This window comes from Notamacropus eugenii, chromosome 1 (genome assembly GCF_028372415.1).
Source record: "Notamacropus eugenii isolate mMacEug1 chromosome 1, mMacEug1.pri_v2, whole genome shotgun sequence".
Taxonomy (NCBI): Eukaryota; Metazoa; Chordata; class Mammalia; order Diprotodontia; family Macropodidae; genus Notamacropus; species Notamacropus eugenii.
Genome location: NC_092872.1, coordinates 125183655 through 125201081, shown reverse-complemented (window position 1 = coordinate 125201081; position 17427 = coordinate 125183655). Strand labels below are relative to the sequence as shown.

Here is a 17427-nt window from a genome sequence, read left to right as displayed (position 1 = left end):
TGCTTAGAAAGAGTGGAATGCAACGTTGAGGCTACAAACTAGCACTGATTTACATAATTTCATACCCGTAGAAGATCTAGGTGGAAATATTGGGGTGGATTTATTTCATTTCCAATTCGGCGTCTAGTCTTAGCCACTATTCCCTGTGGGAAACTCATGACTGTTCCTTACATTTTAAGAGGCTCATTTTGCTCAGTTACCTGCTATGAAAGGAAAACTGATATCCTGAAACGCCAGATAGAAAATTCCGGGAAGATTTATTTCTGGAAATTGCATTAGGTTATATACATACAGTCTCCACTGTTATCAAGGGGAGTGCTAACCTTCTATCCTTTCATACAACACCGGGCAGCTAGGTGGTGCAGTGGAGAGAGTGCCAGACTTGGAAATGATCTTGAGTTCAAATCTGACCTCTTACTAGCTGTGTAACCACTTGCAAGTCTCTTAACCCTGTTTACTTCAGCTTCCTCATTTGTAAAATGAGCTGGAGAAGGAAATGGCAAACCACTCCATATCTATGTCAAGAAAACCCCAAATGGGGTCATGAAGAATTTGAAATCACTGAACAACAACAGTCTCCAATCTATATGTTTTATTAAAAAGGGCTCCTCATGCCACCTACTGGATTTTACATGAACTTCATGTCTTAACTAGTATATTTTTCAAATAGTAAGATCATAGGATTATAGACTTAGAGAGGGAAAGGACCCTAAAGGTAATTTAATCCAGTTTTCTTGTTTTAGATATGAGGAAACCAAAACTCAAAGAAGTTAGGTGACTTACCAAAGGTCACATAGGTAGTAAGGGGCAGAGCTAGAATGTGAACTCCAGTTGTTTGACTCCAAATGCAGCACTCATTCTACTGTACCTCCCCTCTCTTTGTGTAGGGGCAAGATGGCAGTGTGGACAGAGGGCTGGCTTTGTGGTCAGTAAGGTTTGGTTCATGTCCTGACTCTGACGTATACTAGCTATGCTGCCACAGACAAGTCACTTAGCCTCCACAAGTTACAAATGGGTTAGAGTTTCTGTATTAGGAGCTCCCCATTTCATGAAGTTGCAGATCCAGGTTCCTCATTCCCTTCAGGTACTCCATATTCAATCAAACTGAACTACTAGCCTTTACCTGATCTTACCCTGCCTTCTAGCTGGGGAAGCGGTGAATATAGTACAACGTCATCAAGAAAGAGCCAGGCCAAATGAACTTTTCCCCCTAATTCCACCCCCCTCCCCATTTTTACTAAATAGTTACTAAACTGGTATGTGACTCATTTAGGCTCTGGACTTATACTCACAACCACTAGCAAGTGGGATTCCTAGACTGTTGCTGGCTACATCCTCTTCTAAAGGTCTCACAGGTATCTTTGAATAACAGTGGCGTTCTTTTGATGATACCGGCTTAAGCCCCTATCAAGTGTCTTCCCCCCAAAATCACTTGTTAGAGTTAGTACCTCCCTAGAATAATTCAACCTGTTGATATCTCCTCAATCACCTTGGTAAGCAACTTAAATCAATACTTTTTTTACAAACAAATATTTATTAAAAAGATAGAGCAAAAATTGAAGCATAAAACAGTTCCTTGAACCAGAGCCCACTCCTCTACACCTGGAGAAGGTGAGTTCAAACTTAAAGCAGTTGCTATAAAAATACCTCTCACCAAGTTTAAAACATGGCATTTTAAAAGTCACTCCCTTGCGTGCAGAAGCCTAGTACTTTGGATAAGGAAAACGGTATCTTGGCTGCTGGATTGGTTCACTCCTGGAGGCTCAGCCTCAGTCTTTGCCACGGACTCCTGCCACTGAACTTTGGAGGCCTCATTTGATCTTTCCGACTTTATAAGGTCATTCTGCTGCTAATACTCCTTCACTCAAGCTCAGGAAAGGACTTGTATGAACTGATACAAAAGGAAGTGGGCAGAAGCAAGAGAACATTTTCAACATGAACAGTAATATTGTAAAGATAATCAATCATGAAAGACTTAGTAATTCTGACCAACAATGACCAACTGTAGTTCCAAAGAACTCATGATAAAACATGCTATCTACCTCCAGATAGAGAACTGATGGACTCAGAGTGCAGACTGAAGCATTTTTTGTCTTTCTCTTCTTTGTTTTTGTTTCTGTTGTTGGTGCATGGCAAATCAGAAAGTTTATTTTGCATGACATTGTGAGAAGTCAGCTATTTGTATTGAGTCAATCTGGGTAAAACTTCAAAATTTTGAATACATGGCAGCTAGCCTGCATAAAATGGTGGTGACACGTGCTCACTAATTCTATCTCCCCATAATACTTTTTAAAAAATATATTATTTATTTTTCAGTTCTTAACATTCACTTCCACAAGAATTTGAATTCAAAATTTTTCTCCCCATCTCTCCCCAGCTCCCACCCCAGAACAGCATGTATACCATCCACCCTCCTCCAATCTGTCCTCTCTTCTATTACCCACTCTTCTTCCATCCCCCTTTGCCTTTATTTTTCTGTAGGGAAAAATAGATTTCTATGCTCCATTGCCTGTATAGCTTAATTTCCAATTATATGCTAAAACAATTTTTAACATTCAGTCTTAAAGCTTTGAGTTCCATATTCTCTCCCTCACTCCCTATCCACCTTCATTGAGAAAACAAGCAATTCAATATAGGTCATACATATGTACCAATGCAAAGCACTTGCATAATAGTTATATTGTAAAAGACTAACCACATTACCCTCTGTCCTATCCTGCCCTTCATTTATTTCACTCTCTCCCTTGACCTGTCCTCCCACAATAGTGTTTGTTTCTGATTATCCCTTTCCCCAATTTGCTGTCCTTTCTATTATCTTCCCTCTCCTATCCCCTTGCCCCTTGTCTTCCTACAAGATAAAATAGATTTCTGTATCCAATGGAGTGTGTGTTATTCCCTCCTTAAGCCAAATCCCATGACAGTAAGGTTCAATTATTTCCTTTCATCTCTCCCCTCTTTCCCTCCATTGTAAAAGCTCTTCCCTCTTTTATGTGAGATGATTTGCTGCATTCTACTCTCCCTATCTCTTACTTCAGTATATTCCATTCAACAGTAAATTTTACTTTTTTAGGTATTCTCCCTTCATATTCAGCTCACCCTGTGCCCTCTGTCTATGTATATATACATATATATAATACATACACACATACACTCATGTACATATACATACTTACATATAATATATACATACATACCTACCCATATACACCTACATATATATATTCCCTCTAACTACCCTAATACTGAGAAAAGGTTTCATGAGTTACAAATAACATCTTTCCATGTAGGAACATAAACAGTTCAACTTCAATGAAGTCCTTAAGGCTTCTCTTTTCTGTTTACCTTTTCATGTTTCTCTTGATTCTTGTATTTGAAAGTCAAATTTTATTCAGCTCTGGTCTTTTCAAAAAGAATGTGTGGAAGTCCTTTATTTCATTGAAATTCCACTTTTTTCCCCTGAAGTTTTACTAGGTGATTCTTGGTTTTAATCCTATCTCCTTTGACCTCTGGAATATCATATTCCAAGCCCTTTAATCCCCTAGTGTAGAAGCTGCTAAAACCTGTGTTATCCTGATTGTATTTCCACAATACTCAAATTGTTTCTTTCTAGCTGCTTGTAATATTTTCTCCTTGACCTGGGAACTCTGGAACTTGCCTACAATATTCCTAGGAGTTTTTCTTTTGGGATCTCTTTCAAGAGGTGATTGGTAGATTCTTTCAATATTTATTTTGCCTTCTGGTTCTAGAACATCGGGGCAGTTTTTCTTGATAATTTCTTGGAAGATGATGTCTAGGCACTTTTTTTTTGATCATCATTTTCAGGCAGACCAATAATTTTTAAATTGTCTCTCCTGGATGTATTTTCCAGGTCAGGTTTTTTTTTCCAATGAGATATTTCACATTGTCTTTTATGTTTTTATTCTTTTGGTTTTGTTTTGTAATTTTTTGGTTTCTTACAAAGTCGTTAGCTTCCATCTGCTCCATCATAATTTTTAAAGAACTATTTTCTTCAGTGAGCTTTTGAACCTCCTTTCCCATTTGGCCCATTCTGTTTTTTAAAGCATTCTTCTACTCATTGACTTTTTGCACCTATTTTGCCATTTGGGTTAATCTATTTTTCATGGTGTTATTTTCTTCAGCATTTTTTTGGGTCTCCTTTAGCAAGCTGTTGACTCACTTTTCATGATTTTCTTGCATTGCTCTCTTTTTTCTTCCCAATTTTTCCTCCATCTCTCTTACTTGATTTTCAAAATCCTTTTTGAGCTCCTCCACGGCCTGAGACCATTGCATATATTTTTTGGAGGTTTTGGCTGTAGAAACTTTGACTTTGATGTCTTCCTCTGATGGCATGCTTTGTTCTTCCTTATCCAAAAGGATGGAAGAAAACACCTGTTCACCAAGAAGGTAACCTTCTATAGTCTTATTTTTGTCCCAGCCAGTTACTTGACTGTTGAGTCCTTTGTCAAGTGGAGGGCATACTCTAGGGACCTGTAAGTTCTTAGTTTCTCCAACGTGGTACAATCAAGGGAGAGTAGTTTACTCCTCTCCTGGCCTGTGCTCTGTTCTGTGAGCAACCACAAGCATTCTTATCTGCCCAGGATCTGAGAGTAGGATTCCCTCTCCACAGTTACCACTAGCTCCACCACTCTGGTGGTCACCCCAGGACCACCACTCAGGACTGAGACTCAGATCAGTTCCACAATTCCCCCAGGGTCTTTAGGCCAGGACTTCAAAAGTAAATGCTGTTGCCACTGCCCTGGGTCATGTATGGGCCGGACCACACCCCCTCTCATCCATGTGAAAGAGCTTTCTCACTGAGCTTTGAAGCTGTGTTTGACATTTGTAGGTTGAGAAATCTGAGAACCACCTCTGATACCTGTGATTTCACGCCCTGAAACCTGCTCCAGTTCTGTCTGTGCCATGCCCCATGGCCAAGTTGCACTCCACTGAGCCTGGTGAGATAGGACTTTCCTGTCAGCTTTCCAGGCTGTTTTAGGCTGGAAATCTCTTTCACTCTGTCTTTTTGTAACCTCTGCTGCTCCAGAATTTGTTTAGAGTCATTTTTACAGGTATTTTATGGGCTATGGGGGAGAGCTTCTACAGGTCCTTCCTCTCCCCATAATACTTGTAATGAGGGAGGAGCTGAGGTGACTCCCATTTTTTTTGTAAATTACATAAACTAATCAAGAGCAGAGGTGGGAGGGTAGAGGCAAGGTGGTGGAGAAAAGGCAGGGAGTCTCCTGAACTCAATTGAATTGCTCTCCAAACAACTTTAGAATAACACCTCAAAATGAATTCTGGAGTGGCAGAACCAACAAAAGGACAGGGGTGAAACAATTTTCCAACACAAGACAACTTAGAAGGTCAACAGAAAAGGTCTGAATCACTGGGGTGAGAGTGGAGTATAATTCAGAACAGTATGTGCCTGACAGGTCAGCAGCAGTCCTTGGGGGTGACTGAATTGTCAGCAGTAACTTCTGGAGCTCTCAACCCACAGACAGTAAGGGGATTGGAAAACTGGTGAGATTACAGGTGACGCTTTGATGACAGTGGGTGCAGGATGGTGTTGCATTGACCATACCAGGATCCAACATCAGGTCATAGTCGTGGGTGAGCCACAGGGGAACAGGGACCTTAGTCACAGTTCCAAAGCAGAAAAGAGTACTTGAGGTTGCTCACAAACTAAAGCACAGGCCAGGAGAGCAGTGACTATGCCCCTCTTTAGCCCATACCATCTTGGAAGAACCAAAAACTTGCAGAACCCCAACGCTAGCTTTGAAAACAGAAGCACAAAAATCCTGAAACTTTTGACAATGCCCCTGCCTCCTTGGGAATGGAGCCCAAATTTAACATGGAGTCAAGAAATAGGCTGTAAAAAATGAGCAAGCAATAAAAAATGATCCTGATCATAGAAAGTTATTATGGTGATAGGGAAGAACAAATCACAAACTCAGAAGAGGACAACAATGTCAAAACAGCTACATAAAAGTCTCAAAGAAAAATATTATTTAGTCTCAGATCCCCCAAAATTTGCTGGAATAGCTGAGAAAAGATTTTAAAAATCAGATAAGAGAGGTAGAAGAAAAATTGGAAAAAGAAATGAGAGTGATGCAAGAAAAATCATGGAAAAAAAGAGTAAACAGCTTAATAAAGGAAGCTCAAAAATGGAAAAAACTGCACAACAATTCACTAAAGAAAACAACACTTTAAGAAATAGGATTGGCCAAATGGAAAAGGAGGTACAAAAGCTCCTTAAAAATTAGAACTGGGCAAGTGGAAGCTAAGACTTCATGAGACATAAAGAAATAATAAAAAATTTAAAAACTGAGGCAACACTAAACTCATCTCCTCATTTGAAACATTGATCAATCAAGATTGTCTTTCTATTATATGGAAATTGCTTATTCTTGTCTATGAAAAGCAGAACACAGATTGAGTCAAGGCTGGAGCCTCATGCTGCCTTGGGTGTTAGTAAATTCCTTTTGTTTTATTTCTTGAGTTTGCCTTAATTGACCAGGGAGAGGCTCTAACATAGATTTCTTTCAACAGCTTCTTATTTGTAAAGAGCTTTGTATTTCTTGCCTTCTGAATAGGAGTAAGAGGGAGAGAAGGGAAGGAAAAAACATCTGAACTGAAAATAAAATTGAATGAAAAAGGAGAAAGGAAAAAAGTTAAGTTCAATTTGAAGGGCTGTCATAAGAAAAGGGATTAAATTTGTAAAGGGAAGGAAAAGAAGAAAGGAGGGAAGAAGGGGAAAGGAAGGAAGGCAAAAAGAAAGAAGAAAGGAAAAGAGGGAAGAAGAGAGGAAAAACCTTTTCTTGTAATAAATAAGTATACTTGAGTAAAACAAATCCATACTTGGTATTACCTGAATATTTATGTCTCATTCTGAAAACTTCTAGTCAAGTGGTTCTCACATTTTTGGATCATAGGACCCCTTATAATTATTGAGACTCCCCCCAAAAGACCTTTTGTTTATGTATGTCATCAATATTTACTGTATTAGACATGAAAAGACTTAGTAGCATTATGAATATAGTTTTGACCTCATAAATCCCTTAAAACATCTTGGGGACTCTCAGGGTTCCAGGACCACACTTTGAGGACAGCCACTTTAGTGTATCATCTCTCTGGCAAGAGGTCAGTACCAAACACTGTGGATGATTACTTATTTATGATATAATTTGAAGTTGAAAGTGCTTACCTTCCCCCACCCCTTGGGATCCTATACCATTTTTTAGGTTTTTGTTCACTAACCTTTTCTTCTCTCCTGAAACCCCAAATCCACACCCTGTCCTCTCACTCTCAGGTGGTTTCACTTCTTACTTTACAGATAATTTAAGACCATTCAGTGGAAACTCCCTTAACTTCCTTTCTCCTTTCCTTTATAACTTTCTGGGTCCTCACTTATCCATTCTGTCTTCTTTCCATTCTCTGTACTTTTTACCAAGATTTACTCCTCCTCCTGTAGCCTAGGTCTCATTCCCTTCTGTTCTGTGATCCTGTTCCTACAGCCCGTCATCTCTCATGCATCTTCAATCTGTCCTTCTTTGCTTGGCTCCTTTCCCTCAGTTTACAAACATGTTCAGACCTCTCCAAGCCTGAAAGAGATTATCAAAATCTAACTATTCTTTCAATGTTCCTTTGACCATACCAACCCCTCCACTTTTCTTCCTTGTATCTTTCCTATATTTCATTGCCAATTTTTTTTTTAGAAAGAGTAATCTACAATTGCTTCTTCATCTCCTCACTACCTATTCAATATCCAGTCCTATATGACAAAGTTTTTGTTCCTCTAATGAAGCAATTCTCTAAAAATCCCTTTCCTAACCCCCAGCTGGTCAATTTTTTTGATGGCAGCATGGCATCAGAATAAATCACTGCTCTTGAAGTCAAAGGTCTGATATTTTGACTCTAACACAGTCTCCATGGGCAAATTAATTAACCTCTCTGAGTTTTGTCATTTACAAAATGGGCTTAATAATACTTAATAATACTCTACCTAGGTCACTGGGTTGCACTTAGGTCTCAGGGTCTTATGATTAAAGGATTTTTGCAAGGGCAAGGTATAATTTTTTTGTTTGGGAGTTTCTTGGTGCAGATCAAGGATTTCATTAGCTTAGAATTCCTGATAATGAAACTACTTCTACCAATGCACTTGCTCTGTAAAACCTATAATCTTAGAGGATTAACTGGAAATGCTACAGAAAGGGAACTTTAATACTGATATACAGGAAGGATGTGCAATAAGGAATTCCTTTCATCTGTATAGGAAAATGAAAAGAATACCTTCCACCTGTCTAGAGAACAACCCTTCAATGACTTAGTATAAACATCTTTCTTTTTGCTTGTATTTGTATTACTAGCATAAAGCTAGAAATTTACATTCCTTAACCCAAAGTCAGGCATATAGTAATTGCTTCATAAATACCCTCCCTTTTGTTTGCTAGAAAACTTCTTGGAGATCCTAATTTGAATTTTGTTGCCATGCCAGCTCTTGCATCTCCAGAAGTTTTCATGGACCCAGCACTGACAGCATAGTATGAGAAGAACTTACAGATTACTCAGACAACTGCACTCCCCGATGAAGATAATGACCTGTAAGGAAATGAAGCTAGAGCTCTGTGTCAGAGATCTAGTTTTGTAGGCAACTGCCTGTGACGTCAATGGTATAGCATGGTTGCCACTTTATTATACAGAAGCTGAGCAGGACATATACTTCAGCTTTGGGATGCTGAAAGAGATAAATGAGCTTCAGAATGAATATGGCAGTTTAAAAAATATGTAAAATTCACATTTTGGATCCACATATTTAGCTGTTTTGGACTGCAATGACATCCCCTTGAATTTCAAATATAAGATTGCTGTAGTCCCATCACAATATTCAGTGGCAAATAGTTTGTTACTGTCATTCCCATTCCTTTATCGTTTGGATCATTAAAAAGCTGTAAATAAAGAAATGCTTGTTAAGTTGACTTGTAGATAAGTCTTAATCACTGAATGGGCATTGCCTCAGTCAGACTGAGACCTGTTAAAGACCTCAGCTTGAGAAGTCCAAGGTCCCCCACTGCATCCTGAACCATCTCCAATTGTCCTAGTCTATATCTGGTCACTGGACTGAGATGGCTCCGGAGGAGAAAGTGAGACTGGTGACTTGCACAGCCTTGCATCACTTAAATCCAATTCACTTGCATATATCATGCCATCATCTCCCTGATGTCATGGTCCCCTTCAAGAAGGAAGGACAAACAACCACCACCACTACTAGGGCATTGTCTAAAGTAGTTAGAAGGTGAATAATTTGCCCAGGGCCATAAAACTATTGCCTTGTCCTCTTCCATTTCCAAGGGCCCTAAACTTAAACTATTTCTCAACCTCTGCCTCACTGTGTAGAATTTCCTCCCCTTTTTTTCAGGGTTCAGCTCCAGTGCCAGCTTCTTCTGGAAGCTGCCCTGTCATCCTAAAAGATGACGAATTCTCCTCAAATCACTAACAGTGCTCTTTTAAGACCTCTTCTTCACACATCTCATTTTCACTTGTATCATGGTTATTGGGGAATGTCTGTTCCCCTACGTCTCTAATTCCCTTGAGATCAAAAGTCTGAATATAATTTATTTTCAGTAATTTGCACAGTGCTTTGTGTGTAATTATCATGCTTTCTTTGATGTCACTTGTGTTACGGGGATATCTTTGAAATTTTAAAAAATGTAGAAGACCTCTAGCAAATGAGGTGCATATGATTTATGAGAAAAAAAAGAAACGTATAGTTTGAAAACTAGATAGATTGTAATCTGTGCGAAAGTCAGGAGTGCCTACACTGAGGAGCTCAAGGACCTCCTTAAGTAGGTTCTTGGGGCATGTGACTTGGCTGAAATGTTACAATTAATTTAATAATAAAAGTTTTTGCAGCATTATATGGTGAAAAAAGTGATGGATCTGGAGCCAGGGGACATAAATATGGGCGAGCCACAGTTTGAGGATGCTGACAAATTAGCAAAGAGAATTAGACATCTACAAACAGCTACTGCGTGTGGAGAAAATATGGAGAAAGGGTCGCCAGCTCTGCATGCCTCCTTCCAAACTCTTCTTTTATGAATTCCACTTTCTGGCGTCAAAGGCAGCGGGGACGCGCAGCGGGCTCCTGGGTCACCTCCAGCAGCAGCCCCGTGGGCCTTCTCAGATTTTCACCGCGAGCATCGGGCACCGAGGTTACCCCCAAGGTTCCTTTCTTTCTTTTCTCCAGATCCCGCCGGGGTGAGCTGCTGTCGCCCGGACTGATGAGGGCTCCAGGCTGGTCCGCTGTGGGGCAAAGACCCGCCCTTCAGGCGGCTTCCGTTACCCGGCGTCGGGAAGCTTGGAAAGGCCCAAGAGAAAAAAGAAGAACAGATGGACTTTCCCGGCCACGTAACAGGCACCGAGGCCGTTTCATTGGGCGCTGGAGAGTACACAAAGCGGAGATTTCCACGGCGGGCCTGCTTCCGAGGGGCAGGAGCAGTGGACAGCGGAGGGCGCGGCCCGGCCCGGCGGACTTTGGGCCCCAGCGCCACGTCCACAGCAGCCTCGCGTCGGGCTCCGCAGGGTGACAGCGGGCAGGAGACCCCCGGGCCGCAGGGTGACAGCGGGCAGGAGACCCCCGGGCCGCGGAGGCGGCTGGCGCTGCACACAGGCCTCGGGGGCGGCCATCTCGCCCAACGCCTCCGTGTGGCGTTGGGGGAAGCTGAGGCCCGCAGCGGCACGAAGGGGGCGGGCAGTAGGCCAGCGGGCTGGAGCGCGCGGGGCCCGAGGCTCGGACCGGAGTCCTGGGTCTCTGGGTGACCCGGAGTGTGGAGAGGCTCGGGGGCCGCGCTTGGGGCCGGAGGTCACCATCGAGAGCAGAGGCCAGAGTGGCCGCGGGCCGCTCCTTCCCCGCCTCCGCGCTCTATCCCGGAAGCTGACGCGGCGCGGCGCGGCGGAGCTCCGCTCTTGGGCTGCGGGGCGTCGCGGGAGGCGGTTCGACAAGGGCCTCCGGGAGCGCCGACATGCCTGTGAGTTGTGGGCCCTGCGGCTCCCGCGGCGCCCCGCGCGGGCGGGGGGCTCGTCCGGACCTGCCCCAGGCTTTCCGCCCCGCCGGGGGGGCCGACCCCGCCCCTTATGTGTCCGAGAGAGGGGCCCTAGGGTGGCACCAGTGTTTACTTACGGGTAAACTGAGGCCCGGGGAGGCGGAGGGACTTGCATGAACAGCTGGGATGCCGACCCGGGGCCTCGGACCCCCGCGAGCCTCCCCCACTTCTCAAAAAATACCCTCAGGAAGCAACACAACGACGGACTGGTCTTCTCCCCTGTTCCCTCCCTGCGTCACCTGTTTTTTCTATTTATTTGTTTATTTATTTGGGCCGGGGTCGGGGGGTCGGGGGGGCCGGCTTCCCGTCCCAGAGCCTGGATTTCTGTCCGCCGTCTGGTGGGGGGGGGGATGTAGGAGCTTCTGCAGCCGCCCCCTCTGGCCGGAGGCCGGGAGCATGACGTAATGCCGGGGAGTGAGGCCACGTGCTTTCTGTTTGCTCCCCCAGCTGGCCAGAGACTTGGTGCATCCGTCCCTGGAGGACGAGAAGAAGAAGCACAAGAAGAAGCGCCTGGTTCAGAGTCCGAATTCGTACTTTATGGACGTCAAGTGTCCAGGTAAATGAAACGAAACCAGCAACAGGAAGGGACGGGGGAAACTCCCCAGGCCTGGGCTCCCGACAGCAAACCAAAAAGGCCCCCAGAGTCCTCGCGTCCGGGCAGCTCTCTGTGCCTAGGTTAGAGAACCTGGACTCTAACCTGGAAAGTCCGCTTTGGACTTTTACGGAATCTCCTAAGGTTTCCACACGGAGAAACGTCTTTTTAGTGATGACGTGAGAACTGTATCAAAGGTTATGGTGCCTCCTTGTTTCACTTCTGAACAGGCTGCTACAAGATCACCACGGTCTTCAGTCATGCCCAGACGGTGGTGCTCTGCGTGGGCTGCTCCACCGTGCTGTGCCAGCCCACGGGAGGGAAGGCCAGGCTCACAGAAGGTATGGTCTGACCTAAGACTGTCTGAGCGTGAGCGTGCTTCTTAAATGTTTAGTGCAGATAATCTGAATGATTATTAATATTCATGAATAATGAATGCTCTTGGTAATCATTAATTAACAGTCATCTTAATCCTAATAAGTCATTAGGGCTGCTCAGGGATTCTTCCAGTTATAAAGAGATTGTTCTTTTAAGGGTCTGGATTTTAAGCTAACATTTATAACTGACCAGCCTCAGCCTAGGAAATCTCTTGTGCTTATCCCATATGGTTTGTGTTAACGGCCTGACTTAGGCAAAGGAACTGAGGGCTAGAGTGTTAGCTCTGCTGATGGAAGATCAGTCAGAAGCTAAAGAAATTATACTGTAAGTCAGCAGGAAAATGGTTTCATTTACCAACTTTTTTCAGGAGCACGTGTGCATAAAGTAAGTTGCACCTAAATTTCTTTTTAAGGCCAGGTTAAAAAAGTAGCTGTATGTCTGGAATTCAAATACAAATTAAAAAAAAAATCTATTTTAAATGTCTCAACCATTTTCATGAAAGTTGCTTTTACAGGTTACCGTCTGAAATGGAACAAAAACAGTTAAGTAAGCCTCTGTAGATCTTACCCTAAAGTATGAAAGTTTCATTTGTCAGGCAACTGAACATTCAGCAAAAGTTAAGTTGCTTCCAAAAATATCTGACAACCACTTTAAGGCTTGCATAGATATCTGATTATAATTCCTGTCTTTTAGTAATATGATGACAGTAAATAATGTTCTAGAATAGTACTTGCAAATTACAAATAGCATTTTGGAAATCTGAGCTCTGACCACAGTATTGATCTAATTGGAGGGGATCCTCAGATCTAAGGCTTAATGTATTATGATCCTGTTTTCTCATTCTTTTGAGGTCCGAATGTTATATATAAGTATTTGAGCTGGGGAAAGAACTATTACTAAATGAAAAGGACCATAATATTGGTCTAATATGTTCTCAAAAAATATAAATAAAGCACAGTGGAAAGAGCTGGCCTTAGAGCCAAGAAGGTGTGGGTTCTAGTTCTGCTTCTTGATACTCTGCGTAACTCTGAGTTTCAAAAAAGGTGCCAACCTGCTATTAAAATCACAAATCTAGTCTCATTCTTCATGTTTAAAAGTTTTTTCAAGTCTGGAAACCTTTCTAATTGTATTGTAGTCCTGAAAGTTTATCACAGCTCCTAACATCGAAAGGGGTAAATCTTAACTTAGTAAAATGCTTTAAGTGGATTTTTTTTTTTTAAAGTTAGGTTGACTAGGAAGGAACTCTATTCGAAGGGACTTTGGACAACACTATAAACCTATCCCTGGAAATAACTATGATAGGATAGGATAAAAGCAGATTCAACCCCATAATTCATGTCAGTGGTTTTATATAGTTCTAGGTGTTGGAAGAAGAAATTACAATTATATAAACAAAAGAAATTGAGAATTTTGAGTTAAAAGTAAATTTTGCCTCTATAAAAATGTACTGTTTTTAAGTCTAGGCAACATCTGCATCTAAGAAAGAACTTTCCTATATCCAAAACTATATTGCACAAGGATAGACCATTTTGTTATTCTTTCATATGCTTCCTTTACAGGTTGCTCATTTAGAAGAAAGCAACATTAATGACATTCAACTTCATGAATTTGACATAATGTATATCTCAGAAAGCCTTATGTGTTCAGCAATTCAAGTTAATCTAATACGTCAGGATTAAGTTTGACTTTGTAAGGTGTATAAGTGGCTCTCTGTTTTGGAGTCTGTTTTACATTAAAATTTTAATTATATGCAACATTCTCCTTGTAATTTTTTGTGTATGATTGTTTTCTGTGTGTGTGTATACATATGTGTGTATGTGTATATATACATATATATACACATACACTCACAGACATGCAGTTACTAGACGCCAACATCGCCCGCAGATGTTCCACTTCCATGATCAAGAACTCTGACATACTTTTAGTAACCATGACCTCCACTGTCTCATGCCTCTGAACCTGTTCTTCTTCCTCCACATAACATCCAGCCCCTCCACCCTTAAATACTCTCCCAAATCATCACCCTGTCTCTGACTTCATTTCCTTCCTTTCTCTCAGTTGTGATCCTGTAGTTAACCAGTTCAGCCTTTTTCTGTCTTCTCCTCTTTAATCCCCTCTCTCACCTCACGCTTTGTCCTATTTCCACAGGTGCCTTACCAAAGTCCAGTCCTGGACCTAGTGTTGGCTTCTCTGTTTCTATTCATATCTTTGCAAATGGTGCTGACTGTAATGTGCCTCATCTCAACTAGGTCCTCATTGCAGCAAGGCAATCCTAGGCATTGTCCTTATTCTCAATTTACAATCTAATAGGGGAGAAAATATGCACACAACCATATACCAACAAGCTATATACAGGATAAATTGGAAATAATCAACAGAGGGAAGGCACTAGAATTAAGGGGGCTCAGGAAAGGCTTCCTGGGCGAGGTAAGATTTTAGCTGAGACTTGAAGGAATCCTGGGAAGCCAGGAGGCAAAGATGGAGAGCGTTTCAGGCAAGAAGGATAGTAAAAATGCCCAGAAGTGGGAGATAGTGTGTTGTGGAAGAAATAACAAGGATGCTGGTGTCACTGAATTATAGAGTACACAGTGGAGCAGTGGTATAAGGAGATAGAAGGGGGTGGGGCAAGATTATGAAGGGTTTTGTATGCCAGACTATTTTATATTTGATCCTGGAAGTGATAGGCACTAAAATTTATTAAGTAGGAAGATGACATGATCAGACCTCCACTTTAGGAAGAGAATTTTGACAGCTGACTGGAGGATGGTCTAGAGTGGGGAGAAACTTGAGATAGGTAGGCCAACCAGCAAGCTATTGCAATAGTCCAGGCATGAGGTGATGATGGCCTGCACCAGGGTTTTGGGAGTGTCCAAGATGAGAGCATGTATGAAAGATTTTTAAGAAGGTAAAACTAACATGCCCTGGCAACACACTGGATGTGAGGGATGCAGTATGAGGAGATGAGGATGAGACCTAGGTGATGAGCCTTGATGACTAGGAGGAAGGTGGTGCCCTTGATCGTAACAGGGAAGTTTGGAAGGGTGTATGGTTTTGTTTTGGATCTCAGGTTTCAGATGTCTAGAGATGTCGAATAGGATAAGTCTGACTAGAGATATAAGACTGGAGGTCAGCAGAGAGGTTAGGGTTGTGTAAGTAGATTTGAGAATCAGCTGCATGAACATAATTGAATCCATTGGAACTGATATATCATTAGGTGAAACAGTATAGAGAAAGAAGAGGGGCCAGGACAGCCCACACTTACTGGGTGTCTACTGGATGAAGATTCAGCAAAGACCGAGGAATGGTTAGATAGGTAGAAGAAGAAGCACGAGAGACCAGGGTCACAAAACTCCAGAGAAAAATGATCAAGAAGATGGTGACTGACGTCAGAGGCTATAGAAAGCACAAACATGGAAATGGTGCAGTTGTAGGTGACTGAGATCAAAGGTATGACCTCTGTGACTGCAGAGGTGGGGGGGAGGAATGGGTCAAGAGAAATGAGTTGAGGTACTGGAAGATTAGGGTATTTGAGGGAGTATCAATATGCATGTTGAAATCTAGTTGGAGAGCAGGAGTTGGGCACGTAAGGAAGACTGAGCCAGGCACTGAACTCACTGAGGAAAGAAGAGTCCTGGAGTTCATAGACAACAAGTACTAGAATTTTGATTGGGTGGTATGGATTGATTTAATTTCAAAACTGGGAAGGATACTGAGTGATGGTGGTCAAGAGAGAATATGGAATTTGCAGTGGGGAGCAACTCGCCACTTCAACCAGAGTGGTGAGTGGGAAGGAAGGAGTGAAAGAGCATCTAGCCAGTGCTAGAATGGAAAGGACTGCCAAGGAGACTGTGTCATTAGGAGGGAGCCAGTTTTCAGTGCGAGCCAGAAGACTGAAGGAGTAGAAAAGGGAAAGATTTGAGATGAAAGCAAGTTTGTTGCCTATGAAATAGGCATCACAAAGACCACAGAGGAAGGGGTGAGAAGCTTTAGATTGAGACAACTGCAGAAATTTGCTTAAGGAAATGAATGAGAGTAAGGAATGGAATGGGGGTGGGGGTCCATAAGAGAGATGACAGGAATGGGGTTTGCATGATCATTTCTTGGGCTTCAGAATCACTGGAATGGAAAGGATAGGGGGTGGGGGAGTTTGTTAATCATTAAGGAGTAAGTTTAGATTTTTCATTTTCTACAGGGGTTTGATCTCAGGATAGAGTTCTCTCATGGCCTGAGGTTGTTCACAAGAGTAAATACTTGGAGGAGAAGGAATGTCGCTGTTCACCTTTTCCCAAGGCAGACCACCACGCTAGAGACTGGATGGAATGGCCTTTCTCCTTTTCTCTGCAAGGGAGGAGCTGAGTGCTCTACAAAATGGTATTTTGCATCTTTTGCCAGGAGGCAAGAGACCAGCCAGGAAAACTTATGTGATAGAATAGTGTTTTGTCCCCTTACCTCAAAAAACAGGAGAATAGTAGTTGATGTTTCTTCCCCAGGGAGACTGCAAATGAGGTGGGAAACCTGGGGAGGCTGGCAAGAAACAGGGAACAATTGCAATGGTGGCCCTCTCCCCTCACCACAAGGTGCAAACTTGACTGGTGTGATGGAATGGCGTTTTCTTCCATTAGCTTAAAGGCAAGAGACTGGTTTGGGATAAAATGGTGTTCCTCCTTTTCCCAAAGGAGGCTGAATGCAGAAGGAGAGAGGGCTTAGTGGCATGGTGCCCTCTCCTATCACCACAAAGGTACTCCCCACAGAAACTGTTACAAACCTCAACATACATTTACCAATCCCTTCCACACTCTCAACAGAGGACCTCACATCATACTTTATGGGGAAAATGGAATCCACCTGCCTTGAGTTCCTCCTCCTCTACTATACTTCTCAAAACCCCTTCTCTCACTCTCTTTTACACCAGTCTCTCATGAAGAGTTGACCCTTCTGATGAAAGTCAACTCTTGATTCTGTACCCTCCCATCTCCAGCAGATTATACTGTATTCAAGATCATCCTCTTGCTTTAATCTTCAGTTTCTTTGTATTTACTGGCTGCCTCCATCCTTAAAACAATTTTTTAATCTTTTTTTAAATTTGTTTTCAGTGTTCTAAAATCACTTTCATATATCTTAGATTTTTCCCCCCTCCCTCCTCCTCCTTCCTCCCTACTTCCCCACTCCCTCCCTGAGACAGCATACGATTTTATATAGGTTCTACACATACATTCCTATTAAATACATTTTCACCTTAGTCATGTTGCATAGAAGAATTAAAATGAATGGAGGAAACCATAAAACAAAACAAAACATAATACAAAAGAAAATGATCTGCTTCATTCTGCAATCGAATTCCATAGTTCTTTCTCT

At 42.4% G+C, this 17427-nt stretch overlaps 1 protein-coding gene and 1 pseudogene across 1 annotated transcript; one reads left to right on the top strand and one right to left on the bottom strand.

Annotated features, from left to right (window-relative positions):
• Positions 1–237: 237 nt before the first annotated feature.
• LOC140521905 (U6atac minor spliceosomal RNA) lies at positions 238–345 on the bottom strand (annotated as a pseudogene).
• Positions 346–10168: 9823 nt separating this feature from the next.
• RPS27L (ribosomal protein S27 like) lies at positions 10169–13823 on the top strand. Its single transcript, XM_072613262.1, has 4 exons — positions 10169–11024; positions 11547–11655; positions 11922–12032; positions 13629–13823. The coding sequence occupies exons 1-4, from the start codon at positions 11019–11021 to the stop codon at positions 13655–13657; spliced, it is 255 nt and encodes an 84-aa protein (XP_072469363.1). The 5' UTR covers positions 10169–11018; the 3' UTR covers positions 13658–13823.
• The last annotated feature ends 3604 nt before the right edge of the window (positions 13824–17427 follow it).